The 23273-nt window shown below is 37.8% G+C and overlaps 1 protein-coding gene across 14 annotated transcripts in view; it reads right to left on the bottom strand.

The window, feature by feature from the left end:
* LPP (LIM domain containing preferred translocation partner in lipoma) overlaps positions 1 to 23273 on the bottom strand; it is a 652405-nt gene that overhangs the window by 95647 nt on the left and 533485 nt on the right. For all 14 annotated transcript variants that reach the window (XM_019752112.3, XM_019752114.3, XM_019752117.3 and 11 more), the window contains one exon: positions 21671 to 21840. In XM_019752112.3, coding sequence (XP_019607671.3) covers positions 21671 to 21840 — 170 coding nt within the window. The remainder of the gene's footprint in view (positions 1 to 21670; positions 21841 to 23273) is intronic.

Genomic DNA, 23273 nt, shown 5'->3' with positions numbered 1-23273 from the left:
CCAGGTGCTTTGATGAGCAAAAGACAAGTGGTTGGGTTCATCCAGATTGTAGTAGTGCCAGGAGAGTGTGACAGAATGGGAAAGCAAAGGATTGAGGGAAGAAATTATATTAACTTGGTGCAAAAGTAAGTGTGGTTTAAAAGGTTAAAAATAAATGCAAAAACTGCAATTACTTTTGCCCCAATCTAATAATATACATTCTCATGGTGTATTTATAATCTACTTGCTAGAAAGGGTACAGTATGATATGAGTCCTCAGGGTGAATCTCAGGAATAACAGCTGGCACCTATTAAATATCAATTATGGGGCAGCACTGTGTTTGGCACTTGACCCATGTCGTGCAGGGGACCCTGCTCGCTGCTCCATTTGTCGTTCGGGGCGGCCCTGCTGGGTCTCTGCTCCCGCTCCCCATACAAGAACGCAGGATATGGTGAGGCCAAAAAGGAACACCCACGGAGCCATAGGTAGGGGAGTTATACCACTATATTCTCTCTGGCGGCATTATACTCTCACTGGAGGCTGGATCCACACTGTCTGCAAACCGCCATCCACACTTGCCAGCCCAGCCGCCATCTTCTTGCTAGCCCCATTCTTTTCTCTCCCTCTTCTCTCCTCGGCTCTCCTTCGTAGCCGCAGCAGTTATATTAGTGGCTAATGGCTCAATGGCTACAGCTGACGGCCAATCAGTCACAGCTGATGGCCATCTACTACCCGAGCCAGCACCCCTCCACGTGAGGCCGAGAGCCTGTAAACTACTTTCTGGGGCTCTGCCCCCACAACCCATATGAACTCATTTCATCTTCCTGGTAATTCCACAAGGTAAGTACTATCAACCTCCTTTTATAGATGAGAAACCCTTGCTTTAGAGAACTGAAGAAGCTTGACCCCTGTAACAAAGTGGAAAGCAGCAGGGTCTAGGTTCAAATCAATGTGTCTTTGATTCAAAGGTTGAGTTCTATGCACTGCCTTGCAGGCTTCAGGTACGTGGAAACTGAGCCAAGTGGCAACAAGGATGGTCCTGAATGTCACAAGACACTAAGTTTGGAGTTGGACCTCTTGATACTTCCTGATGTGAATCTGCAATTGCAGGTGAAGCCAAGTACCCTTTAATTGCAAAAGGCATAGTAGTTTTGCAATTAGCTATTATTACTGTATTATTTCTACTGCGGGCACATGGATAACTATGTTACTCTAAAAAATATAGGACATATGAGTACTACCGTGTTTCCCCGAGAATACAACCTAGCGGGGCAATCAGCTCTAATGTGTCTTTTGGAGCAAACATTAATGTAAGACTGGGTCTTACATTAAATTATGTTAGATGAGACCTGGTCTTATATTATACTAAAATAAGACCGGGTCTTATATTAATGTTTGCTCTAAACGACGTATTAGAGCTGATTGTCTGGCTAGGTCTTATTTTCGGGGAAACAGGTATATGGGCTGGTGGTGCAAGCAAATCTGGGGATTCATGTATAAACTTGTTCTGTGTTCCACTTTCATGTTGGAAAGACCAGGTCATTTTCTCCACAACCCTATCCTTGACAAGTGTCCTGTTCACCACATCTCTGTTGAGTGGTTATCTAGTCTATTCATTTTCTTCAAGTGGCAGGATGTTCCTGTTTCACATGGTGTGTCCAATCTCTTTGGATATCTCTTAAGTATCCACTTCCTTTCAATGCTGAGGGCTGAATGTGTCCCACAAATGGCACTAGCCACTATCCCAAAAAGTTTTGTTTGATATTCACAAAACCCTTATACCCTTGTTTTAGCCCTTTTACACAATGAAGAGATTGAAAGCCCTGTTTACCTCTCCGAGAGGGTTCTGCCAAATAAATGAATACACACAGGACCAGTTTAACTGCCCTTTCACCCAAAGCTCTGCAGTGCTGTCATTCTGGGTCCAGAAGGGTCTTTCACCATCCAGATTCATGCTTTAAATACAACTTGAAAAGGGGATTGCTCAACTCCTGTGAAAGGGTAACCCATTGCCCAACAGCTGAAAGTGTCTCCTCCATTACTGGAACTGGCCGCCCGGTACAGGGATTACTGGAAAGGGATGTTATGATTGAGACACTTACTCAAAATGCAAATTTTCAGGAACATTCTGAAAGTGATAGTGGGCTTCGTTTATTAAGGACGTGGGTACAGAAAAAGAAAGAAGTGATGAGAAAGCAGGGGAGCAACGCTGAGGTGGAACGGGTGTGGAGCAATGGTGGGGAGGTCAGGGAGGCAGTGAGGAAGAGGTTTTATTTTACTAGAAGGGAAAAACACATAGAAGCATTGGACTTTTACAAAAAGCCCAGACTAAGCATCGCTTGGTCTGCTGTAGGACTGTGTCCAACTCACTGGAGTCTAGGAAGCCGGAGCCTGAGCTCTTTCCCTGACGCCATAGCAGATTCATTTGGGAACATCATCCTCTTCACTGAAGACTGATTTCTACCATCCGTGCTTATGGATTTGGATACAAAATGAGTCTCTTGCTGGGAACCCTTAAAGAGGTTCCACTTTCTGCCTTAGTTCTGGCCCTCATAGATTATCCATTCTCATAGGCTATTCATTCAAATGAATCTTGCGGATTCATTTTGGATAGAGAGACTGCAATGCTCCAAAGAAATGCTGCTCTAACAGCTCCTGGACACTCAAAGAATTGCTTTCAAATTTACTAAAACCCTTGAATTTGAATTAGACCTCTGAGGAGGGTATTAAAAAAAAAAAATCAAAGCACACTCTCTCTCCCCCCCAAAGCATTTACAAATACGTCTTATTCAGACAGGAAACTGATTTACGGATGCTCCAGTCTAAATGACAGGTTAGAGACACAACGCCTTGCATTCAAATCCTCTGACCCACTCTGTGTTCTCGAGCATGTATGTACCTTAAGCCGTCTGAACCATGATTTACTCATATTAAAAACAAAAACAAAACCCCTGTACAACAAGCTCAAATTTGGGTTGAAAATGTTTTATTAACTAGAAAGAGACTTATTATTTATTAACTAGAAAGTGGTTATTGTTATTGTTCCTTAATTCAACAATTAATGGACATCACCTCTACAAAGACAGTGCTGAGGGCTAAACGTGCAAAGAAATGAATAACTTACCTCTGGATGGCAATGAAACACATACTTTAATGTAAGTTAGAAAATGATAAATGTCATACACCTCATTTCACTTCTGCTTAAAATAGATTGAGGAGAGAACGAGATCTAATATACAACCTTCAAAACTTTACTCCATTAGAACTGGAAAATGGGTTATAAAATTTTCCTTCAACTTTAAAACATGCAACATAACATGTTATACCTTTTAAATGAAGCTCTACATGTCCCATTAGGCCAATTTCTTTATTTAAGGCAATTGAAATTTTAAGCACTACACTAGAAGAATGATACTGATATACTGGTTGGATCCAAAAGAAAGTGGTCAAAATTGTAAGAGGCCTTGATATCAGGACAGACAGCAAATAGATGAAGGAACTAGAATTTAGTCAGCACGGAGAAGATTCAGATGGACATGAGAACTTCAAATAACTAAAAAGCTTTCAAGTGGAAGATGTATTAGCTGTCTCCTCAGCTGTTCTCTCAGTGGACCAATGAGTAGATGTTGCAAGGAAACAGACTTCTGTCCAAAATAAGAAATAACTTTATAACTGTTAGAGAATTCAATCTCTAGAGCTAGTAAATTTCCCATCACTGGAACTACACTTACTTAAAAGAATATAATGGTAAACCTACTGCAAAACAGCTCTGCAAGCTCCATTGCAAAAAGACTCTTTTTGAAAAGTGAGTAAGCACCCCTCTGTTTGTTTCTTTTATAAATTGTTCATTTGGCTAACTGGCACAAAATGAAAGTAGACCTCCATATGCCAAGACCCACCCATAGAAAGCGAACCAAAGGGCATACTTGATGAGTTTGAAGGGGCCTTTTATGTACTACTCAGTGAGCCTCTGCCATCCCCAAATCTCACAGTGATCCACATCCCTTCCTGATTTTCTGCTGTCAATTGTACTAAATGAAATAATTCATTGTCCCTGAAGTCTGCTTTATAATGCAGTTTTACTCATCAAGGGAATGTGTGTTTGATATACACTTTATCCAACAGCCCTATCTCTTGGGCACAGTATGATCAGGTTCTATTTCAGAAGGGGAGGTGGCAAATTATTTCAAACTGCATGAATTTCTATAAGTGCAATAACATTCCTCGGTTTTTAAAGGGCATTTTTTTTTCTTTTAAAGTTGTCATTTGAATTCAAACTCTTTGGAAAACATGCATAATAATCTTAATGATCCCATTGAACAGTTTAAATTCAAATTGTGGAGCATTTGAAATACCACGCTGGCAGCACTTTCCATAAATTACTCTCAAATTCAATACATCCTTAGACACACACACACACACCCTCGCGCCGCGCGCGCTCGCACACACACACACACACACACACACACACCAGTACCACACTCAAACATCTTTAAATTACAGATTCTCTTTTCTCGTTCCATTTATACTGTTATGTAGTTGATAAATTAGTACCGTAATGTCTGCTTATACATTTCCATATTATTTTTCAAGAATATAATTTTGTGGTAGGCATAAATTTTTATTTCCCCTCAGGGTAAATGATGCTTTGTTCTGTGGTAAGTTTCCTGGCTTTGGTGTGATCTTGTGCTTGTGTTTGAATGCACACATGGGTGTCTGCCTTGGTGTTTGCAAATAAAGTTTGATTTACTTACTTACCTTGCAGTTAATTTTGTACATGAGCATTTTTAGGAAATTTACTCATTTACCTTCCAAAACATTCTGTATACCAGCATTGTTAGGAAAAGGCTGGGAGGCTGAATAAAAGGTCACTTTGGCTAGAGGAACTGACTGCTAACCTGGGATTTTTATAATGAGCTTTCATCTATAGCAAAATCAGACAAATTACATCTTGGGAATTTAATGACTAAAGAAAGCTCTTTTATGTATATGAGAGGAAAGATCTCATTTTCATTTTATTTCTAGTATTTTTGAAAATTGATATTTGTTCACAAAGCTTGTCAGTAAGATTTTAGAAATGAGGAAAAACATATCAATCTGCTGGGAAATATTCTGTTTGTAATATATGGCATAAATAAAGCAATTAAGAATGCAGGCATTGTGCATCAGAATCCCAGGCTTGTGCAATTCACAAATTTAATGAGGACTTCACTCAAAGGGAAAATTTCCCCCCTAATTTTGAAAATATAGGTGTTCTATGCCACAGAATTGCACTGAAATCTATCCCCTTCCAGTGGAAAACAGTTGGAATGTTTGCTACCACTTAAAACGTCAATGAAAGAGTAATGATTAGCTACTTGGGAATAATTAGAATTTTTTCTTAGGCTGATTAAAGACTGTTTTGATGTGTTAACAGCCCCTAATGAAATTTACAATTCACTGATTGAAGAAGAGAACAGTTGATACAAGTACTTTAGACTACAAGTGTTGGCATCCACTAGTTAAAATGATCATTACAGTACTGAGTATGTTAGTATTTAGAAGCTATCTCACCAAGTTGTTTATTTCCTTATAATGATTTTTAAAAGGCTAACTGAAATTTGTAATTTATAGTCTATTATATTCAAGGGACAGCAGCAAACCTCTCCAGTGTTCTAGGGGTCAGGACACATCATGCGTATCATTATCAACAAACATTGACTGAATTTCCCCAGGAATGTGAGGCCTGCGCAAGGAGCTGAGGGGAGGCAGAGAGACACAGGACGTGGTAAGACACTTAACATCTACTTGGGGACCTCGGACTGTGACATGCTTAGATAAATAGCTACAAAATCAGTCCCTTCACTTCATGTGTCCTCCCCTGCCCAACCGTCAAAAACAGTTCATATACCCACTATGCACTTAACATTTTACGTGTTGGTCTGTCTGGATGGCTATCTCTTTCCACTGGCAAGTTCTTCAAGGACTGGGGATTGTGTCTCTTTCAACTTTGTACCCACAATGCCCAGTACAATATTTGAAATTTGGAGGATGCTCAGTAACATCCACTGGATTGATAAATAACTGAAGACCATGTAGGTAGGCAACTGAAACGCAGCGGTAAGAAAACTAGACTCATAGTCAGAAAATGATGTCAGAGCTCATTTTCAGTTGCTCAGCTCTATGGCCTATGTTCTCTGAGCCTCAATTTTCTCATGTTTAATCTAGGAGCAACACCTGCCTTGTGGGATTATTGTGAGCATCAGATGAAAAACAACTATAAAAAAGTTCTTTGGGCACACGCATTTAAGTAGAAGGTACTATTATGCTAAACAATTGGTACAGGTGGTAAATGCTAAGAGATATATAATTAACATAGCTGGAAAACAGGTAGATGATTAAGTGAAATTGCCTAATACCGTCCAACGGTAACTCAAGGAATTGGGAGCGAAGTCACTCTTTTCTGAAAAAAGCCTAATTAATCATTTTCTCCCATGTGAAGGCAACACAAATATCATACAACAAACTGGTTGTTACATGTAGGGAATCCGCATGATTCTTTTACCTGGAACACTTGCACTTTTACTGGGCTTCAGTTTACTAATCTGCAAAACAGAGGCGCCTGGGTTAGCGAGTCTTCAAGGTCCTTTCCAGTTTCACTGGCATCCATATTGACTCCCACTCAGTTTTCCTGGCAAAATGGATTTAAAGTGTCTAGCAGCACAGCAGTACTTCTTCCGTAGCTTTTACATATCCACCTTTTCAGAAAAGAAGGACATCACCAACGTGGCTGTTTCCCTGCCTGCTATTTCTGTGGTCTCCATACAACGGAATTTGGTCTTTGCAGTGCATCCCGTTAAGGGGCTAGAGAAAGGTGATGAGTCCAAGACCGTCACATAGGCAGAAAACCTATGAACCTGAAGGCATTTTCACCTCCTCCATTCCCAAATTTTCCGCAGAACAATATACACATGGAAGAATGCTCAATAAATCCTTACTTACTGTTAGGAAGCATTTCTTTTCCTTTAAACCCAGAAGTTATAAAGGAGTTCAACATGAAAAATCAATGTTTAGAAATCGGAATTGTTCTTCTTCCTTTTTTACCTCCTGATCAAATCCTACTCCACTGTCAAGGCCTGGCTCAAATGCTGTATCATCTGGGAGGTCTTTCTGGGTGCTGGTCCCTTCCTCCCCGACCGTTTTCTCTGAGCTCTCACCACTGCCTGAATCTCTCTCACTGATAGATTTTGCCTTGTATTACAGTTGTGTTGCATGTCTGATGTTCGCTTCTCATTGATCTAAGGGTCCTGTGAGGGCATGGACTGAGTCTTCCGCTGCTCTGTCCCCCACAGCCGACCTCTGTACACAGTCGGTGTTCACGCAATGACTCTTACAATCAGCAAATAGTTTACTCGTCAATGAAAAAAGAGTATATGTTTAAATGCTCACTTTTCCCAAAGCAAGGGAGACAATAATCCCCTCCATTTCCTGTATTCTCCTCTGGAAGAACTCAGAAACACCCTTGAGCAAAATCTGACAGCACAGTTCACAAAAACAACCTTCTTCCTTTTATTTTACTTTGAACTTAATTAATAGTAATGCTTAACCTGCCACCTCTTAATTACACTGGCAAGTGGGTGAGGCTTATTGATCTGTGAATGAGGAGTCAATTCCCAAAGAGACTTTGACAACCAGCACTTTCTGAGAGAACACATCGTTATTCCAGCAGCTTTGTTGGAATGACCTGCAGGCACTGGCTGGCCAGACGCAGGCCAATCTAGCTTCCTGCCACTCGTGCCAATTTCCTAATGATCTAATAGGAATGTACAACAACCCTCTAAAGAACAAAGTCTTTGTCTTTTTTTCTGGTCTTAAAAATGACGTAAGATGTCGTGGGTAAAAGAGCATCCTTGAAGGAAAATGCAGCAGGGTTGTATAATGTTTTAAACACGCATAGGGACCTACTGAGTGTCTAGCAAAATTCTTTAAAGGCAATAGAATGCTCAATAAACAACTATTAATTGCCAAGTATGTAGCTTCTATATCTAGAAACATAGGATATTCTAATCACCACATTATCAACCAATGCAAATAATGTATTCACAGACTTAGAGCCAAAAGGTGTAATTCATTGCTATGGACTAAATTGTGTCACCGTCACCCCCCACGCCCCCATAGGTCAAAGTCCTAACTCCCGATGTGGTAGAATTTGCAGATGGGGTCTTTGGGAGGCAATTAGGTATACATGAGGTTATGAGAGTGGCACCCTCAGGATAGGATTGGTATACCTTACAAGAGAAATACCAAAGAGCGTGCTATCTCTGCCCCCGCCCCCTGCATGTGAAGATGCAGTGAGATGGCAACCTTCTGCAAGCCTGAAAGAAAGCTCTCATCAGAGCCACAATGCTGGCATCTCCCTTTTGGACTTTCAGCTTCCAGAACTAGGAGGAATACATTTCCATTGCTTTTGCTGCTCAGACTATGGTATTTTCTTATGGCAGCCTGAGCTGACTAATACATTCTTTTTCTTGTAAGTACTAAATACCCACCAGAATGAGATGTATTGCTCTGACACTATTATAGGAGATATGGAGCAAAGTCTGCGGATGAATAGGGAAGAGGAAACGTGCTTCTGAGGAGCACACAGTCTGTGTACATGAGGGTGAGGTTGTCTGCCACTATACGGTGGAAACAGGAACGGGTTAAAACAAAGGTGAGGATGAAACGAAGGCATAGATAAAAGCTTTGGGGATACAGAGTAGGGAGTGCTTGTCTTCAGTTGGAAAGGCGCAGGGAAGGATTCTCAAAACAGTGGTAATCAAATTGAAGCCTGAGGGTTATTAAAAAAAAAAAAAAAAGCCCTCCTGATTAAAAAAGAAAAAAAAAGTCCTATCTGATGACAGGCCATCTGTTAGCTTGAATTTATTTCAGAGAAAGGTAGAGGCGAAGATTTAGAGTGCAGGAGCTCAACGTTGTGCTCTAATCCTGCACTAATTCCTCATTCTCTACAGCCCTTGGTTTTCTAAGCCTTGATTTTGTTACTTTGTAAAAAGGAATAGTAACAGTTTCCCACTCCTCTGTCAGGAGTGGGAAAAGAATGAATATGTGGCATTAGGAGAAAACACGACTTACCATACCACCCAGTGTATAGGTCTGTCTCTTCCTCCACGAAGACTTTTGTATTGAATTCCTCTTTTATTCCTTTCCCAGTTATTTCCTCTGAGGCCCTGGCACATTTAGAACGATCTATTTTGTGGAAAAAAACTATTTGTATACTTCCTATGCTTTATAATACAATTTAGAATCTGTATAACTAGATTAAAATAAAAATTTTCACTTTTTTATGGATAAATTTTAGAAGGTTGTTTTACTTTGAACTAAAGTACCCTGATGGCTTTATTAATATAAATTGTCTCAAATATCTTTTAGCAGTATTAAAGAGCGCAAAAAATAAAAATAACTTCTATAGAAGGTGTTTGCCATCCTTTCAAAAAGATATTTGATATAATTTAAAAACCCATTACATATGTGTGCTTTTCTGATGCTTTAAAGAGTTCTCAGTTGTGACACCCCTAAGCCAGTCTTTGTCCCTCTCTTGGCATTCTATTTTCCCAGTTTGTAAATGTAGGAGACTGAATTATTAAAAAAAAAATCTTTACATTAAAAAAAGTAAACAGACATTTTTTGAAGACCTACAAGATACCATCCTTGTCAGCATCAAGTGTTCAGAAAGAGCACTTGTCTTACTGTAGTGATGACGCCAACCTCAGCTGGCATCTCCTGACACTGTAGCCAGGTAGCAAAAGAGAGATCCAGGAAGCAGACTTCTTCCTTTTTAAGTTAAGCCTGGCTGTGAGAGGGAATTACCATGGCACATTCAAAGTCATCAGAACATCAGAGAACTTCCATTCAAACTCCCTGGCAATTTTCATCTGCAAGTCAGGTCTGTGTGTTTGACCTTGAGTGCTGCAGCTCTTATGATAATTCTATGGCTGGAAGGTAGACAGCTGGCTTCGCTTTCACATCTTTCCCTTCAACCTTTTATATTTACATTTCAGCAATGCCTGCTCTTAGGCTCCCTGAGCCAAGTTCTCTTTACTTCTTATATACACTAGAGTCCCAAATACAGGTTATACCTAAGGATAGAGTCAAAGACCATCTTAGGAGACACGGGCATCTAGAGTGAAATACAGTTCCTCTCCAACTTCCCCACTGCTTCCCATAAATATCGAAGCAGTAGTAGGCTCATTTATTGTGACAAAACTATGGAAAAAATAAAGATGAATAAAATGTGACAAGCCCCTAAACCAACCCAACATACACACTTTCCAAGGGTTTCAAATCAGTAAGAGAATGTGTCAAAGATTCGAATAAATGTAACACCAGTTGTAGAGAGTTAAATCCTATAACAGAGGAAAAAACAAAAACCTTGCATGTTCAGGAAAGCCCACATCTATTTGGAGAAGTTCCAGGAAAGCATTTTAAGTTTGGTTGATACACATGTTCAAACGATGGAGATGGGAAAAGGCACAAGGCAGGAAGCAGCTTGGGGATGCCTAGCGCAGACAGAGATGCTTAAACGTATCCATGTCCAGGAGAAGAGGGTCCAGTCTGGCCAATTGTTGTAAAAAGAATCTGCAGCAGACAGATGGGAAATAAAAGTATTTGGGGACTACTTCTTAATGAGCTACTGGAACACAGATGCATGGGCCTCAAACCTGAGTGTGCATAAGAAACCTCCCCAAGAGGCTTGTGAGAGAGGCACATTTCCTGGCTCCTTGTGCAGAAGTTCTAGGGACTGGTGCAGAACTTTTTAAATGAGGACTTTGGGGTGATTCCAAAGCAGGTGACCTCTGAAAAGATTTGGGAACACCAAGTTTCCATAGTCCAGAATTGCAGCTGCCCCTCAGACTGTGAGCTCTCAAACCAGCAGCCTGCAGCTAACATTCCAGAGACAGAAATGCTGACTAATCACTGTCCTTTGGTGACTCAAGTTAGGCACAATTCTCCTTTGCAGATTCTGGCGCTTGACCTTCTGTAGCTACTTACTGCTCAAAGCCCCCACACTTTGATTTTTTTTGTTCAGCCCTTTCATCCAGTCTGAACCCTCATTTAGGCACTGAGGTAAGAAATACTATTCTCATTATATTTGTAGAGAAATTTAAGCTAAAAAAAAAAAAAAAAATGAGGTGAATGCAGAATAGTAGTTGGTCAAGCTGGGCATGAACCAGGTCTAACTTTAAGTTCCATATTCTTTCTTTAAAATCATTTGCTGCCTCACACCAGATCCCCTAAGGAAAAAATGGAATCTTAACTAGGAGTCTTGAACTTATTTTCAGCTTTATTTTTAAAATCAATTTTAAAGCATAATCTCTCTCTCTCTCTCTCTCTCTCTCTCTCTCTCTCTCTCTCTCTCTCTCCTGCCCCAATCCTTTTTCTTCTAATGAGAAATGTAAAGTTATAGACATTTTTCTCTTCTGAGGGTACAGAGCAGCTCAGAAGATCCTAACACAGATTCTGTGCTGTGGCTGGGAACTTATCATTCCTTTCTCCAGCAAGAGATGTAAGATAAGTATGAAAGAAAATGAGGAACAGACTCCTTCCCTATTTTCTTTCCGTCCTTTTATCTCTAAAGTAGGAAGTTTACTGAACCACTGCCAACAATTCACTCAGCCTAATGAAGTGTATAAGTAATAGGATTAAATAATCTTAAACCATTATTACAGTGGCCTGATGCTGACGTTCTTCCAAACTCTGGCAAACACTGAGTGGTGAGTTCATGCTTGATTTAAAAATAAACAAACTAGGGCAGTGGGAAGGTTCTAGCATAAAGTTTCAGAGGCGTTTAACCTGGAAATCTGAGACTCTACATCTTGGTTGGGGCTGAAGGAAACACTGTCCTATTTCTACACTCTCCAACCAAAATTTATGGAATCCAACATTTGCTAGAGATGTTTCTCTGGAGCCTGGAGCCGCATATGGTTAAACCTCTTCCTGTCAGTCCCAAAGCAAGCAGTGCTTTGAAGGCATCATCAAGGTTTATGGTTTCTATTCTTGCCTCTGCCATTAATGCACCATATAACCTCAGGCTAATCAGTCAGCTTTCTTGGGCTTTAGATTTTCTCAGCTATAAAATGACATTATTAGATTTCTAAGGTTCCTCTTGGACTTTAAAAAACATTCTAAATCTATGACAACAGACATTTATGCAGCTTGGGATAGGAACTGGAGGAAAAGATTATGCTCAGCTAGGTCTCTTTTTAAAAAATTTTTTTTATTAGTTTCAGGTGCACAAAACAACGTAATAGTTAGACATTTATCATTTATATCCCTCACACTGTGTGTTCTCGGCATTTGACTTACAGGTGTGTCAATCACTATCCCTGCCAGGGGTGCTTTGGAGCCTGCAGAGACATGGTGACTGGTAACTAAGATCAGCAAAGCGCTAGGGGCTATTTTGGGAAAAGGGCTAAATAACAACCACTAGCAAAGGACAGTGCAGTAAGTATTCTTCCCCCCCTGAAAGCCTTGCTCTTGTAAAATTATAGGGTACTAATATGAATGCCTGCTGAAGTGCAGGGTGCTTCCCAAAGCATATTCAATCCTCAAATAATTTTGCTCACGACTTAGTCATTCCTGTAAATTTTTATAGCATTGTTCACTTAGATCATTTACACTTTTAAAGATTTTCCTAGGTATTTTATTTTCTTTGTTGATTCTTTTGAGGTGTTTGAGGTGTTTTTCCTTGTTATAGTTTCTAAACCTAAAGTTATAATTTTTATTTTGCCAGCTTACTAAACTTTTATTTTTCTAATACTTTAGATTTTTCTAGAAGAATCATATCATCTGTAAATATTTGTACATCCTAACCTTATAATACTGAGTGAAAAAGGCTCAGCAAAAAGGTACAATACACTGCTATTTATTTAAAATGAAGAAACATTACATGCAAACAGCACGATACACACACACACACACACACACACACACACACACATGAGTGCCAAAAAAATGTATCCACATTTTAAGAAAGGAAAAAACTGTATTAAAATTACGCCCATGGTAGCCACTTTGAGCACGTCTTGTAATTGCAGAAGTCAAACCTGATGTGTATTCATCTTTTGTTATTGTTATGTATTGAGTATTATAATTTTAATACAATATTTTCCTTTAAAAAAAAAAAAAAATATATATATATATATATATATATATATATGGAGAGAGAGAGAGAGAGAGAGAGAGAAAAGAGAGACATGAAAATATAAACAAATGCATAGATAAGATTGAAAAATGAGCATAGTGGTTACCTCTGTACAGAAGCTTTGAGATGGTGATTAAGGACAAGAACCTAAAGAATTTCAACTGAATTGCTAGTGTTTTATTTCTTAAATAATGGATACACAGAATTTAATCATATTATGCTTTCTTTATATTTGTATCTGTGTTCAAAATACTAGATAAATTGAAATGAATATATGTATATACATGAAAGAAAAAGTTTATTATATTAAAATTATTTATATGACTTTTGTTTCCCAATTTCCACTAGAAAGGCTAAAATATTAAGAGCAATATTAATATAATAGCAGTGATCTGGTGCATAATTAGAAAGATTTAGTTTAGTTTATCCTACTCAACATGTTTTTTCCTTCTATTTTATTAGAGCTTGTTTTGTGTTACTGCATTTTTGTAACAAGCATGTGTTCTATATTTCACTAAATGCCCTTTTACCATCCTTTATAAAGATGAATAGTTTTTTTAAAAAACTGATGAATCAATACAATTAATTGCATTACAAGTTTCCTATTATTATCCTAACATAGCGATGACGGAATAACCTGGGCTGTTTCATTATGTGTCATTCAATTTGCTAATAGTTCATTTAGGATTTCTGCATTGGTAAAAGGTTATCACAGTTTTCTTTTGGGGGCAACCTAGGTTAGGTATTATTAACTGGGATCAGGCTACTCTTGTGAAATGATTTGGGAAGCTTATCTTTTGCTAGGCCCTGAAATTTGAAACAATACAGGAATCAGTTCTTTAAAGATCTGAAAAATCTTTTCAGTGAAATTCCTTGGTTCTTTCAAAGGTTGTAGCTCTGCATTTCATTCATATTTTTGAGGATATTCAAGTTTTCTTTTCCTGCTTTTATTTATTTATTTATTTATTTATTTATTTATTTATTTATTTATTTATGTTTATAGTGCTTTATTTTTAAAATTATTTATGTTTTTTAGTTACAGTTGACATACAATATTATTTTAGTTTCAAGTGTACAGTATAGTGTTGGACATTTATATAATTTATGTAGTGATTCCCCCACCCCACATTAGTCTAGTAGCCACCTGGCACTGTACATAGTAGTTGCAACATTATTGACTATATTCCCTATGCTGTACTTTGCAACCATCAATTTGTTCTCTATATCTATGAGTCTGTTTTGTTTCTTTGTTTATTTTGTTCTTTAGAGTCCACATATAAGTGATGTTGAGCATCTTTTCATATGTCTATTGGCCATGTTTATGTCCTCTTTGGAGAAATGTCTATTCAGGTCTTCTGCCCATTTTTTAATTGTGTGTGTGTGTGAGTGAGTTATATGAGTTCTTTATACATTTTGGATATTAACCTTTTATCAGATGTATCATTGGTGAATATCTTCCCCCATTCAATAGGCTTTCTTTTCATTTCATTGGTGGTTCCCTTTGCCACAAAAATTTTTTAGTTTGATGTAGTTCCGTTTATTTATTTTTCCTTTTGCTTACCTTGCCTGAGGAGATAGATCAGAAGAAATATTACTAAGAGCAACGTCAGAGAGTTTACTGCCTATGTTTTCTTTTAGTTCTTCTGTATTTGAGATTTGCACAGAAAATAGCCTCTTTTATATAAAACTTAAGTGCAATAATTTTAAAATGTCTTATATAACATTTTAAAGAGCTTTTTTTTCATTCCTAATTTTCTCTACTTTGCGTTTCTCTCTTTCTTGATTATCTTGACTGGAAGTTTATTTCATTGCTCCTTTCAAAGAATAATCTCCTATATCTAAAAATTCTAGTATTTTTCAATTTATCAATAACTGCCTTTATTTTAACTAATTCTTTCCTCCTTTAAGTTGATTTTGTTGTCATTTTCTAGTTTTTTAGATTAACATATTTGCACTCTTTCTAGTTGCAATTAATGGTAATAACTTGACTTAGAATTTAACTTGGCTGCATTTCCTTCTTATTGCCATATAGTGTTATCATCATCACTACTTTCTAAGAATTCTTTACCCCAAGAGTACGTTTATTTGCTTATCCTTCTATAGATTTCTTGTCTTTCTGTACTGTGATGTGCAACTCTGTTAGCTAAAGTAGGAACTGTCTACATTTTCCTTTTAGACGGTGATATAATGTTTTTCTAAATATTCCATAGAGATTTGGAAAGAAGATATAAGCTTTTTAAATCAATCATATTATTCAACTTCTATAATTGATTTGCCCAAGACTGTAAGAACTGTGTTAAAGTTTTATAAAGAATATGGTTTTACCATTTTCATCTCATAGTTCAACATTTTTTATTATGTTTTTCAATGTAACGATATTTAATGAAGAAAGACAGTACTATTTCTCAGGAACTATAACGTTTATCAATAAAATCATGTTCTTTGGCCTATTTAACAGTTTTGTCTTGAATTGTACTTTGTCTGCTACTAATACTGCAGTTAGTAGGTAAGTAATATTTTCTTTTGGTCTGCTATTTGCCATCATATCTTTTCTTATCTCTTTATTTTTAACTATTAATTTTATTGGTTCATTGCTTATCACTATTTCATTTGCTCTGGAATTCCCAGACACACTGTATTTGGATTTATTTATTTGTCTGCAGAAATATTTCTTTGAGTCACATTTTCAAAAGGGTGATATACATTCTTTTTGACTGTCCATGGACTATTTAAAAGAAACTATTTCAGTAGATGTCAAATTTGATAGACTATTATGTAACAAAAACAAGTTACTAATTAGTACAGATGGTATGATTCCATTGTGCGTATGTAACCACATGTACATAGATTTATGTTTATAGTTATAAACATATATCCATACACAGATACATTAAAATAGAAAAGGAGTATATGCTGAAATATAAGTTGTTATAATATTTGAATGGGAGAGTCATGTACCTTTTTACATATTTTCTAATTTATCTCTAGTAAGCATTTAATACTTAAAAACACAGCTTTTTGAGAAAGAATTACTACCATATGAAAGAATAGTCTAAGTACAGTATTTTTCTAACATGTCTAAAAATAAGGTGAAAGGCACATCTATAAAATTCAGTTTGGGTTCACTGTATTTCAGGTTTTGTAATACTGTAAGTCATAATTCACATGCTCATCAACGAAAGTGTTGGAAAAAGAAGGCTATAACCACAGGGGGCTGTCAGTATCTGCGTGTTTTTAGGAAGCTGAACGTGAGTTTCAGGGTGGTCGTATGGACCCAGCAATAAAATGCAAGTTAGAAGATCTGCTCCTAATTTTCATTTTGTTTTTTACTTTGAAAATATCACAGCTGCTGTAAAATAGAACTAATAATCTCCCCTTTATCTATTTCACAAGGTTCTAATAGACGTGATGATGTGCAATCATAGATGCTCAAAAGCACCGTAAAATGTTAGGGGCTGTGCAAATGGAAGAGATCAGTATTGATACTTATTAGCATCATTACATCTCTCAAGAGAGTAGTTCCCCTTTCTTGAACCATTTTTCTCCTTCCTGGGAGAATACTTGTGGGGTGATGATGTAATGATATCAAGAAGAAAACGCCTTTGCGTGTGTGCGCATACGTATGTGGTGTGACAGAGACTCCTTGGAGATGAGAGAGCAGAGGTGGGCAATTAAGAAGAGGAGGGAAGTTCCTGTGAACGTTTCAGGTTCAGTCCAAACGTTCAGTTCCTTTCCCAACACTCACATGAAGGCCTGGCCATTACCGCTTATAAAACAATTTATAAGAAAGAATTAAGCATAGAAAAGGACTATGTTCCTCAAGAGGTACAAAGTCGACCTCTTAGTATAGGCTGAAAAGTTAGACTGTTTTAACTAGTCATTTAGTGACATAAAGGAGCAAAAAGCTACTAGTGTGTTGGCCACTAATGAGTCACATTCAAGAACCTTACAGTTTTCAGTCTCCTGTGGAGTTGGCCTCCTATTTCCTGAGGCCTTTTAATCACTTGGATTTGAAGTCTAATAAAAATGTCTGTACCACCTTCCACTGCGGGAGACTTAGGAGTTGGATTTGATCCACTCTGAGTAAAAGCCCAGGTTGAGGGGAAGATCCTTGGCAGCTATTTCATAAACTGACTTGCTGAGAATCTCTGAGGTGCTGTGTTAGGCCCAGATGCCTTGGCTGTGCTAAGAACACAGAAATTCTTTTGTAAATCTACATGTGTGGGTATACCTGTCTCCTTATGGGCAGAAGGACGCATAAGTGGGAGGCACTGTTGCTGGTCTTCATATTCATACCGACATACAAATCTTCTTCAGGAAAGCATGAACCTCTTCTCATGTATGTCCTCATTTTCCTTCTATGACATCTATTTATTTCAGTATTTCCATAGCAACTGCAGCTATGAAATTACCCAAACTTAGAGGATTTCTAAATTGTATCAGATTATGCTGAGGGAAAACGCTACGACAATAATGTTACTAATCAGATTAAGACCTTATATTAGTAAATGATTTCATACTGTACAAAATATCACACTTGCTCATTTCTTTTTTTTGAAGACAGGAGAGAAGTTATTGTCACCCTAATAAATGTGGATACTGGCACTCAGAAATCAAATGACTTATCCAAGGTCACACTGGCAGAGCAAGGACCAGAACCAATATATTCTATTTATATCAATTTACTGCCCCAGGAAGCTTCATGCCCTTAATTTTAAGCTGTTCATTTATACAAATCCATAAGAATAATCAAAACTAAGCTTTGAAGAGATCTATCACTAAGTAGAAAATCATCTCATTGACTTTGCTAATAATGGCACAAATTCAAATTCAAATAACTATTACATAATGTATTTCTCCAACAGTGGATAGGTTATAGTTTAACATATGGTCTCATTATTGCAGGTGGTTCTGTAACGGAAAAATCTTTCTCAAGAAATCTAGCAAATGTTCTCCAAATTGTCATAAAGGAAACTTGGTAATATAAACCAAAGAATTTATGCTAAGAATACAATTAAAAATAAAATGATATATAAATTTTCCTCAGTCATTTATAGGCATGATATTTACAACACTAAAACACTGGGGAAAAAACCCAATACCTTTCTATTGGCAAATGATTTTAAAATTTAGCATGTAAACATAACAAAAAACTAAACAGATAAAAAGGTAAAAATAATGATAATTAACAATAGAAAGCTATATAAGTATTTATAAAGTCAATCGATAGGAAACACAAAACAAAACACGTATAACATGATTAAAGAGAATTGCAATGCCTTACAGAATTAAATGTGTTCAATTACAGCTATGTATACATAAGAATTAAGGATTTAAGAGAATATAGTAAAATAGAAATAATCATTGAAGCAAAGATGAAGACATTATTGGTATATTTTCCCTCAAAATTATGTAAATGTTTAGTTTAAATATGATTTAAAATGGATCAATTAAATGGCAGGAATAAATTAAATTTATATTATGCTGGTCTCCTTCCTGGACTCAGAGCATCAAACTTGGGAGGGCCTTACACAGAAATAATTAACTAAACCACTATCTTCAATATTCTGATTCCATCTATTAAAAAAAAAAGAAAAGGAAAGAAAACAAGGTTGAGGTCCAGGACCTGGTTTTCTCTGCTTTGTACAGGATGTCTTTCAGACATCTGTTTCCACCAATGGAACAACAGACAATTTGACTGGATGACACTGCAGGTGCTTGTTCTAAGGGCTTTGGTCCCAAGAGAGATACACCCAGCCGTACTGTCTCCCTATATTTTATTCTCCCCGCTTTCCCAATCCCCTCAAAAGAAAACTCTCTACATTTCTAGTGTGGTGGCAACTTATTGGACTTATGAAAGTTCAGAGGAAATTAAAATGTTAAAACATCCATTTAATGGCTGTGCTGAATTCTGAAATCAACATTGAACAAGGGACTTTGAGTAAAGTTTAACTGAATTCTGATAAGATTTAAATTACATTTTAGAGTCACCATGGATAGAACTCATTAAAGAAGAAGTCATGATTAAAGTTTCTTGTAAGGGAGAAAAGTCAGAAAGAATGGTAAGAATTTCCATTATTTGAATTCAGCCAGGTCTTCCAAGGATGTGACTGATTATCTCCCAGATAATGTTTCGTGTTGTAAGCATAGTATAGTATCAGGCAACCAAAGCAGAAGGAGCTACAGGCTAAAGAATCACCAAGATCCTATGCCTGGAATGGAGATGGAAACCTGAGCCCACACACTGTAGAAACCTGTCATTTAGCCAGATTAGACTTTCTTCGGTCCTATCACATATTTAGGAGAGCAAGCAAAGCATTTAAAAATGGAAGAGTGATATGTCTGACAGGCTAAAATAATTTCCTAAAGCCCAATGAATCTCACTACACATGTAAGGTCCTCATATTCAGAAATACTAAGTAGGCCGGAAATCTTACCAAATTTATCTCAGAATAGCATTCATTCCACTACCATTCCTTGAGCAAGCCACGTGTGCTTTACAAGGATTGCCTCGTTTCATCTTCATAAGCCTCTGGGGAAAATCCTGAAATCATTCCGACTATATAGAGGAGGGAACCAAAGCTTAGAAATATCAAGTAACTCTCCCAAAGAGACAAAGCATTAAGTGATAGAACCAAGTTCAAACCCATTATTCTTCACACAGTATTATATCATATCCCAGCTCTGTTCATATGATTCCTAGCTCATAAGGGATAAAAAAACAAAAACAAACAAACAAAGAAACAAATGGAAGGAGGCTGCCACAGGAGTATTATTAAAGTAGCAGGAATCAACATCGTCAAAAGAAGGCTGGAAACTAGACATAAGAGCTACAAAGAAACACAGCAATTGGTCGTCACACAGTATAAGGACAAACAGCAGTAGGTGCTTCTGTCGGCTCTGCGACGTCACTGACGTCACAGAACTCACTGCAGTGAACACTATCATGGTGGTGGTCCTAGGTGAATGTCATTGTGAACGATAGTCTGCACAGTCTTTTACAAAGCCAGGGACATTTGTAACCTTCTCTTTTCAACAAAACTTTCAAAGGGTGATATCTGAAATATTCTTTTTTATTACAGAAGTAAGCTTTCGGTCACTCGACTTTCCCTGTTATGTAATTGCTCCTTCCAGATCAACAGGACATTACTGTGTTTGTGGTTATGTTCTGGACAAACTGAAACCGTGTGCTGTTTGCACAGAACATGGGACAAGGAGTGGAGTGCCAATGACTGAATACAGCCCTGGCTCTGACACTAACAACAGAAGATGAAAGTCACTTTCTTCCTCTCTGCGTCTCTGTATTCTCATTGCTAAAGAGAGAAGTTAGACAAATTCTCTTTACAGTTTTTTTCCAGCTCCAGCATTGCGTGGCATTACAGTGATGCTATATGTTGTTAAGTTGCCGTTGGGGAGGAAAATTAAATGAAAGTGAACTGAAGGAATGCAAAACAGTATTAAATCCTGCAAGATTTTAATCTTGAAGAACTTTCAGATCTGTGCTACAGACTCCAGGGCTGCAATGAGTTAGAGCTCTCAGGTTAAGGGAAAATGCCAACAAGGCCAGAAACTTCTGCACTAAACTTAAAACTTGGGGATCTGCAAAGCCATGAATAACTCCCGATATCTTGCACCCAAAGCTTCTTTTATGTTGCAATGCCTGAGCACTGAGGACCATACCATGGCTCTTTTGTGGGTTTGCAAAAAAAGCACTACTTTTTCCACTAACATGTGTTAAACAGACACATTAAAATCATGCAGAAGGATAGCAAGGAAATTTACTTTAGATTAAAAAAATGTTTATGTTCACTCATTAAATTGCTCTATCAGAAGATAGCTTAATGTATAGATTTGAATAGATTGGCAAAAAAGTAAAAAAAAATGCGAATATTAGTTTTTTTCGTCACCTAATGATGTTATTAAAATACAGTTGTTGTGTTCTTTAAAAAAGGAAAACAATTATTAGCTCAGTGAGCAGTCATATTCATTTCCCTTTAAGGTGCTCTGTAATGAAGGGTTTCCCCGTTTACATCATTGAAAACCTGGTAGGTATGATAGGTAAGAAACATTCCAAGTAGAAAAGAGCTAATTCAAAGACCCAGGGTTTTGAAAGAGCATTGATAAGTCCAGAGACCCTACAACATTTTTTTACAAATACTGCCAACTTCAAATGCAGGGCGAGACCTAAAAACGAGAGGTGTGACCCTGCTATTTGGGAGACCTTCTGATGCTCCAGGAGGTAATGTGAGAGCTCATACACATATGCTTGAAAGTCACAGGGTAATGATCTTCCCAGCAGACCATTGACTGAATGGCAGCCCCAGCCCAACATACCTTTCTGACTTCATATATGAACACATGGAAAAAAACAAGGTATGCCAATTTAAACACACATATTTTGAAGTCTGAGGTGAAGTAAAGATCTGACGTCTACATTCTATCTGCAGTGATTGGCACTTTACCAAAGAAGGTATCTTTGCAAAGCATCGGAGGAGTAAATCTGAACTTACAATGTAGCAGGGCTCACAGTAGGCTTTCTTCTCCACCGCATAGAAGGGCTGCCCTCGGAGCTTGTTGTTGCAGACGATGCAAGTAAAACAATCCACGTGGAAGACCTGATCCATGGCAGTGCATCCAGTCCCTTCCCCCACTACATTTTCCCCACAGCGAGCACAGCGGCCTGAAAGATAAAAGGGATTGACTGTTAAGAATACACTGAGGAACACTTTCAGTCCTGCTATAGAAGCCAACATGGGGAAGCCAGCAGATTTGAAATGTTAGCATCAGCAGTAAGATCGTCACTATCGCCATCACCACCACAAGAAAGATCACTGGGATAGCCACCACTATCCCCTGTAAGGCCACCACGATGCGGATCCTACGTGAGTCAGTTGAGGAGTTGACCATCACAGCCCAAGATCCCACAGAAAATGACAGAGTAGAACTCAAGTCTCCTGACATCAAGGCCAGTGCTCTGTCTCTTACACTCACATGGAAGTTAGAGAAGAAGGTGACTGAGGAGGGGAGGCATGGAAGGCATCTTCTAGGAAAGCCTTGCTCCTTAGAGAGTCTACGTGTACAATCAGACTGTGAGGAAACTGGGTCCAAACTCAAACTTCAATGGCTTTCACAAAAGCCCCAGTCATAATCCTCTGCATCCAGCTCTCAGTGACGGGCAGATCAAAAGGTAGTCCCTTTTGTATTTCCAGACAGCTCTGGCTGCTGGAAAGTACTTTCTCATAGTGAGCTGGAATGCTTCCTTACTCTAAATACAACCCAATAGTTCTAGTGCTGTGTTCTGAGGATTTATGCAAGAAGTCTCACGTCTTATATTTGACACTCTAAAATATTACAATTCAGTTAGCATCGCCCCCAAGTCTGCCCTTAGTTTGGACATGGCTAAATCCTGCAACACTTCCACATACCGTAGGGTTTTGAGTCCCTCATGGCCCTGAGTTCTGCAAATTTTCAGTATTCTTAAACTGATTCGTGGGGCATCTGGACCACATATGGACATCAGGTTTAGCTTTTTAAAAATCACATTAAGTTTTAAATAATAACAATAAAACATAAGTTAAGAAAAATATTTATGTCAGTGAGAAGCATGGTGCAGTTTGCAATCTGTATTTATATCTGACTCCATCAAGGGAATATTAAGCCAGAGATCAGATCCGTATCCAGTTTCCTTTCTTATGCTTTATTTCTATTAAGGTAAAAAAAAGTCTTAACAAGTAATGACAGGTCACTGGGAATATCAGCAAGAATATCTAGGCTCTTAGAGATACACTATAGCAAGCCTAGTGCTTCCTATGTCTCAGGCATTTTCTCAGTGCTCTATACATATTAACTCATTTCATATTCACAACAACCTATGTGATAGGTAGTGTTATTATCCCTATTATACAGATAAGGAAACTGAGTCACAAAATGATTAATTAACTTCAAACTCAAGCAGTCTAGTTTCAGTGTGTATGGTCTTAACCATTATGTAATCTTGCCTCTGCCTAGTTCTATGCATCAGGATTGAAAGTAGACCTGATATTATAGAGAGATTTCTCACTGAAGATTGTTTTCAGCACTCCATTACATTGGACCAACAACCATTTCACACCT

Source organism: Rhinolophus sinicus, chromosome 17 (assembly GCF_057876585.1).
Source record: "Rhinolophus sinicus isolate RSI-liver-muscle chromosome 17, RSI-T2T, whole genome shotgun sequence".
In the NCBI taxonomy this organism is placed as follows: Eukaryota; Metazoa; Chordata; class Mammalia; order Chiroptera; family Rhinolophidae; genus Rhinolophus; species Rhinolophus sinicus.
Note: the sequence above shows the minus strand (reverse complement) of the source record. Positions and strands in the feature narration are given on the sequence as shown.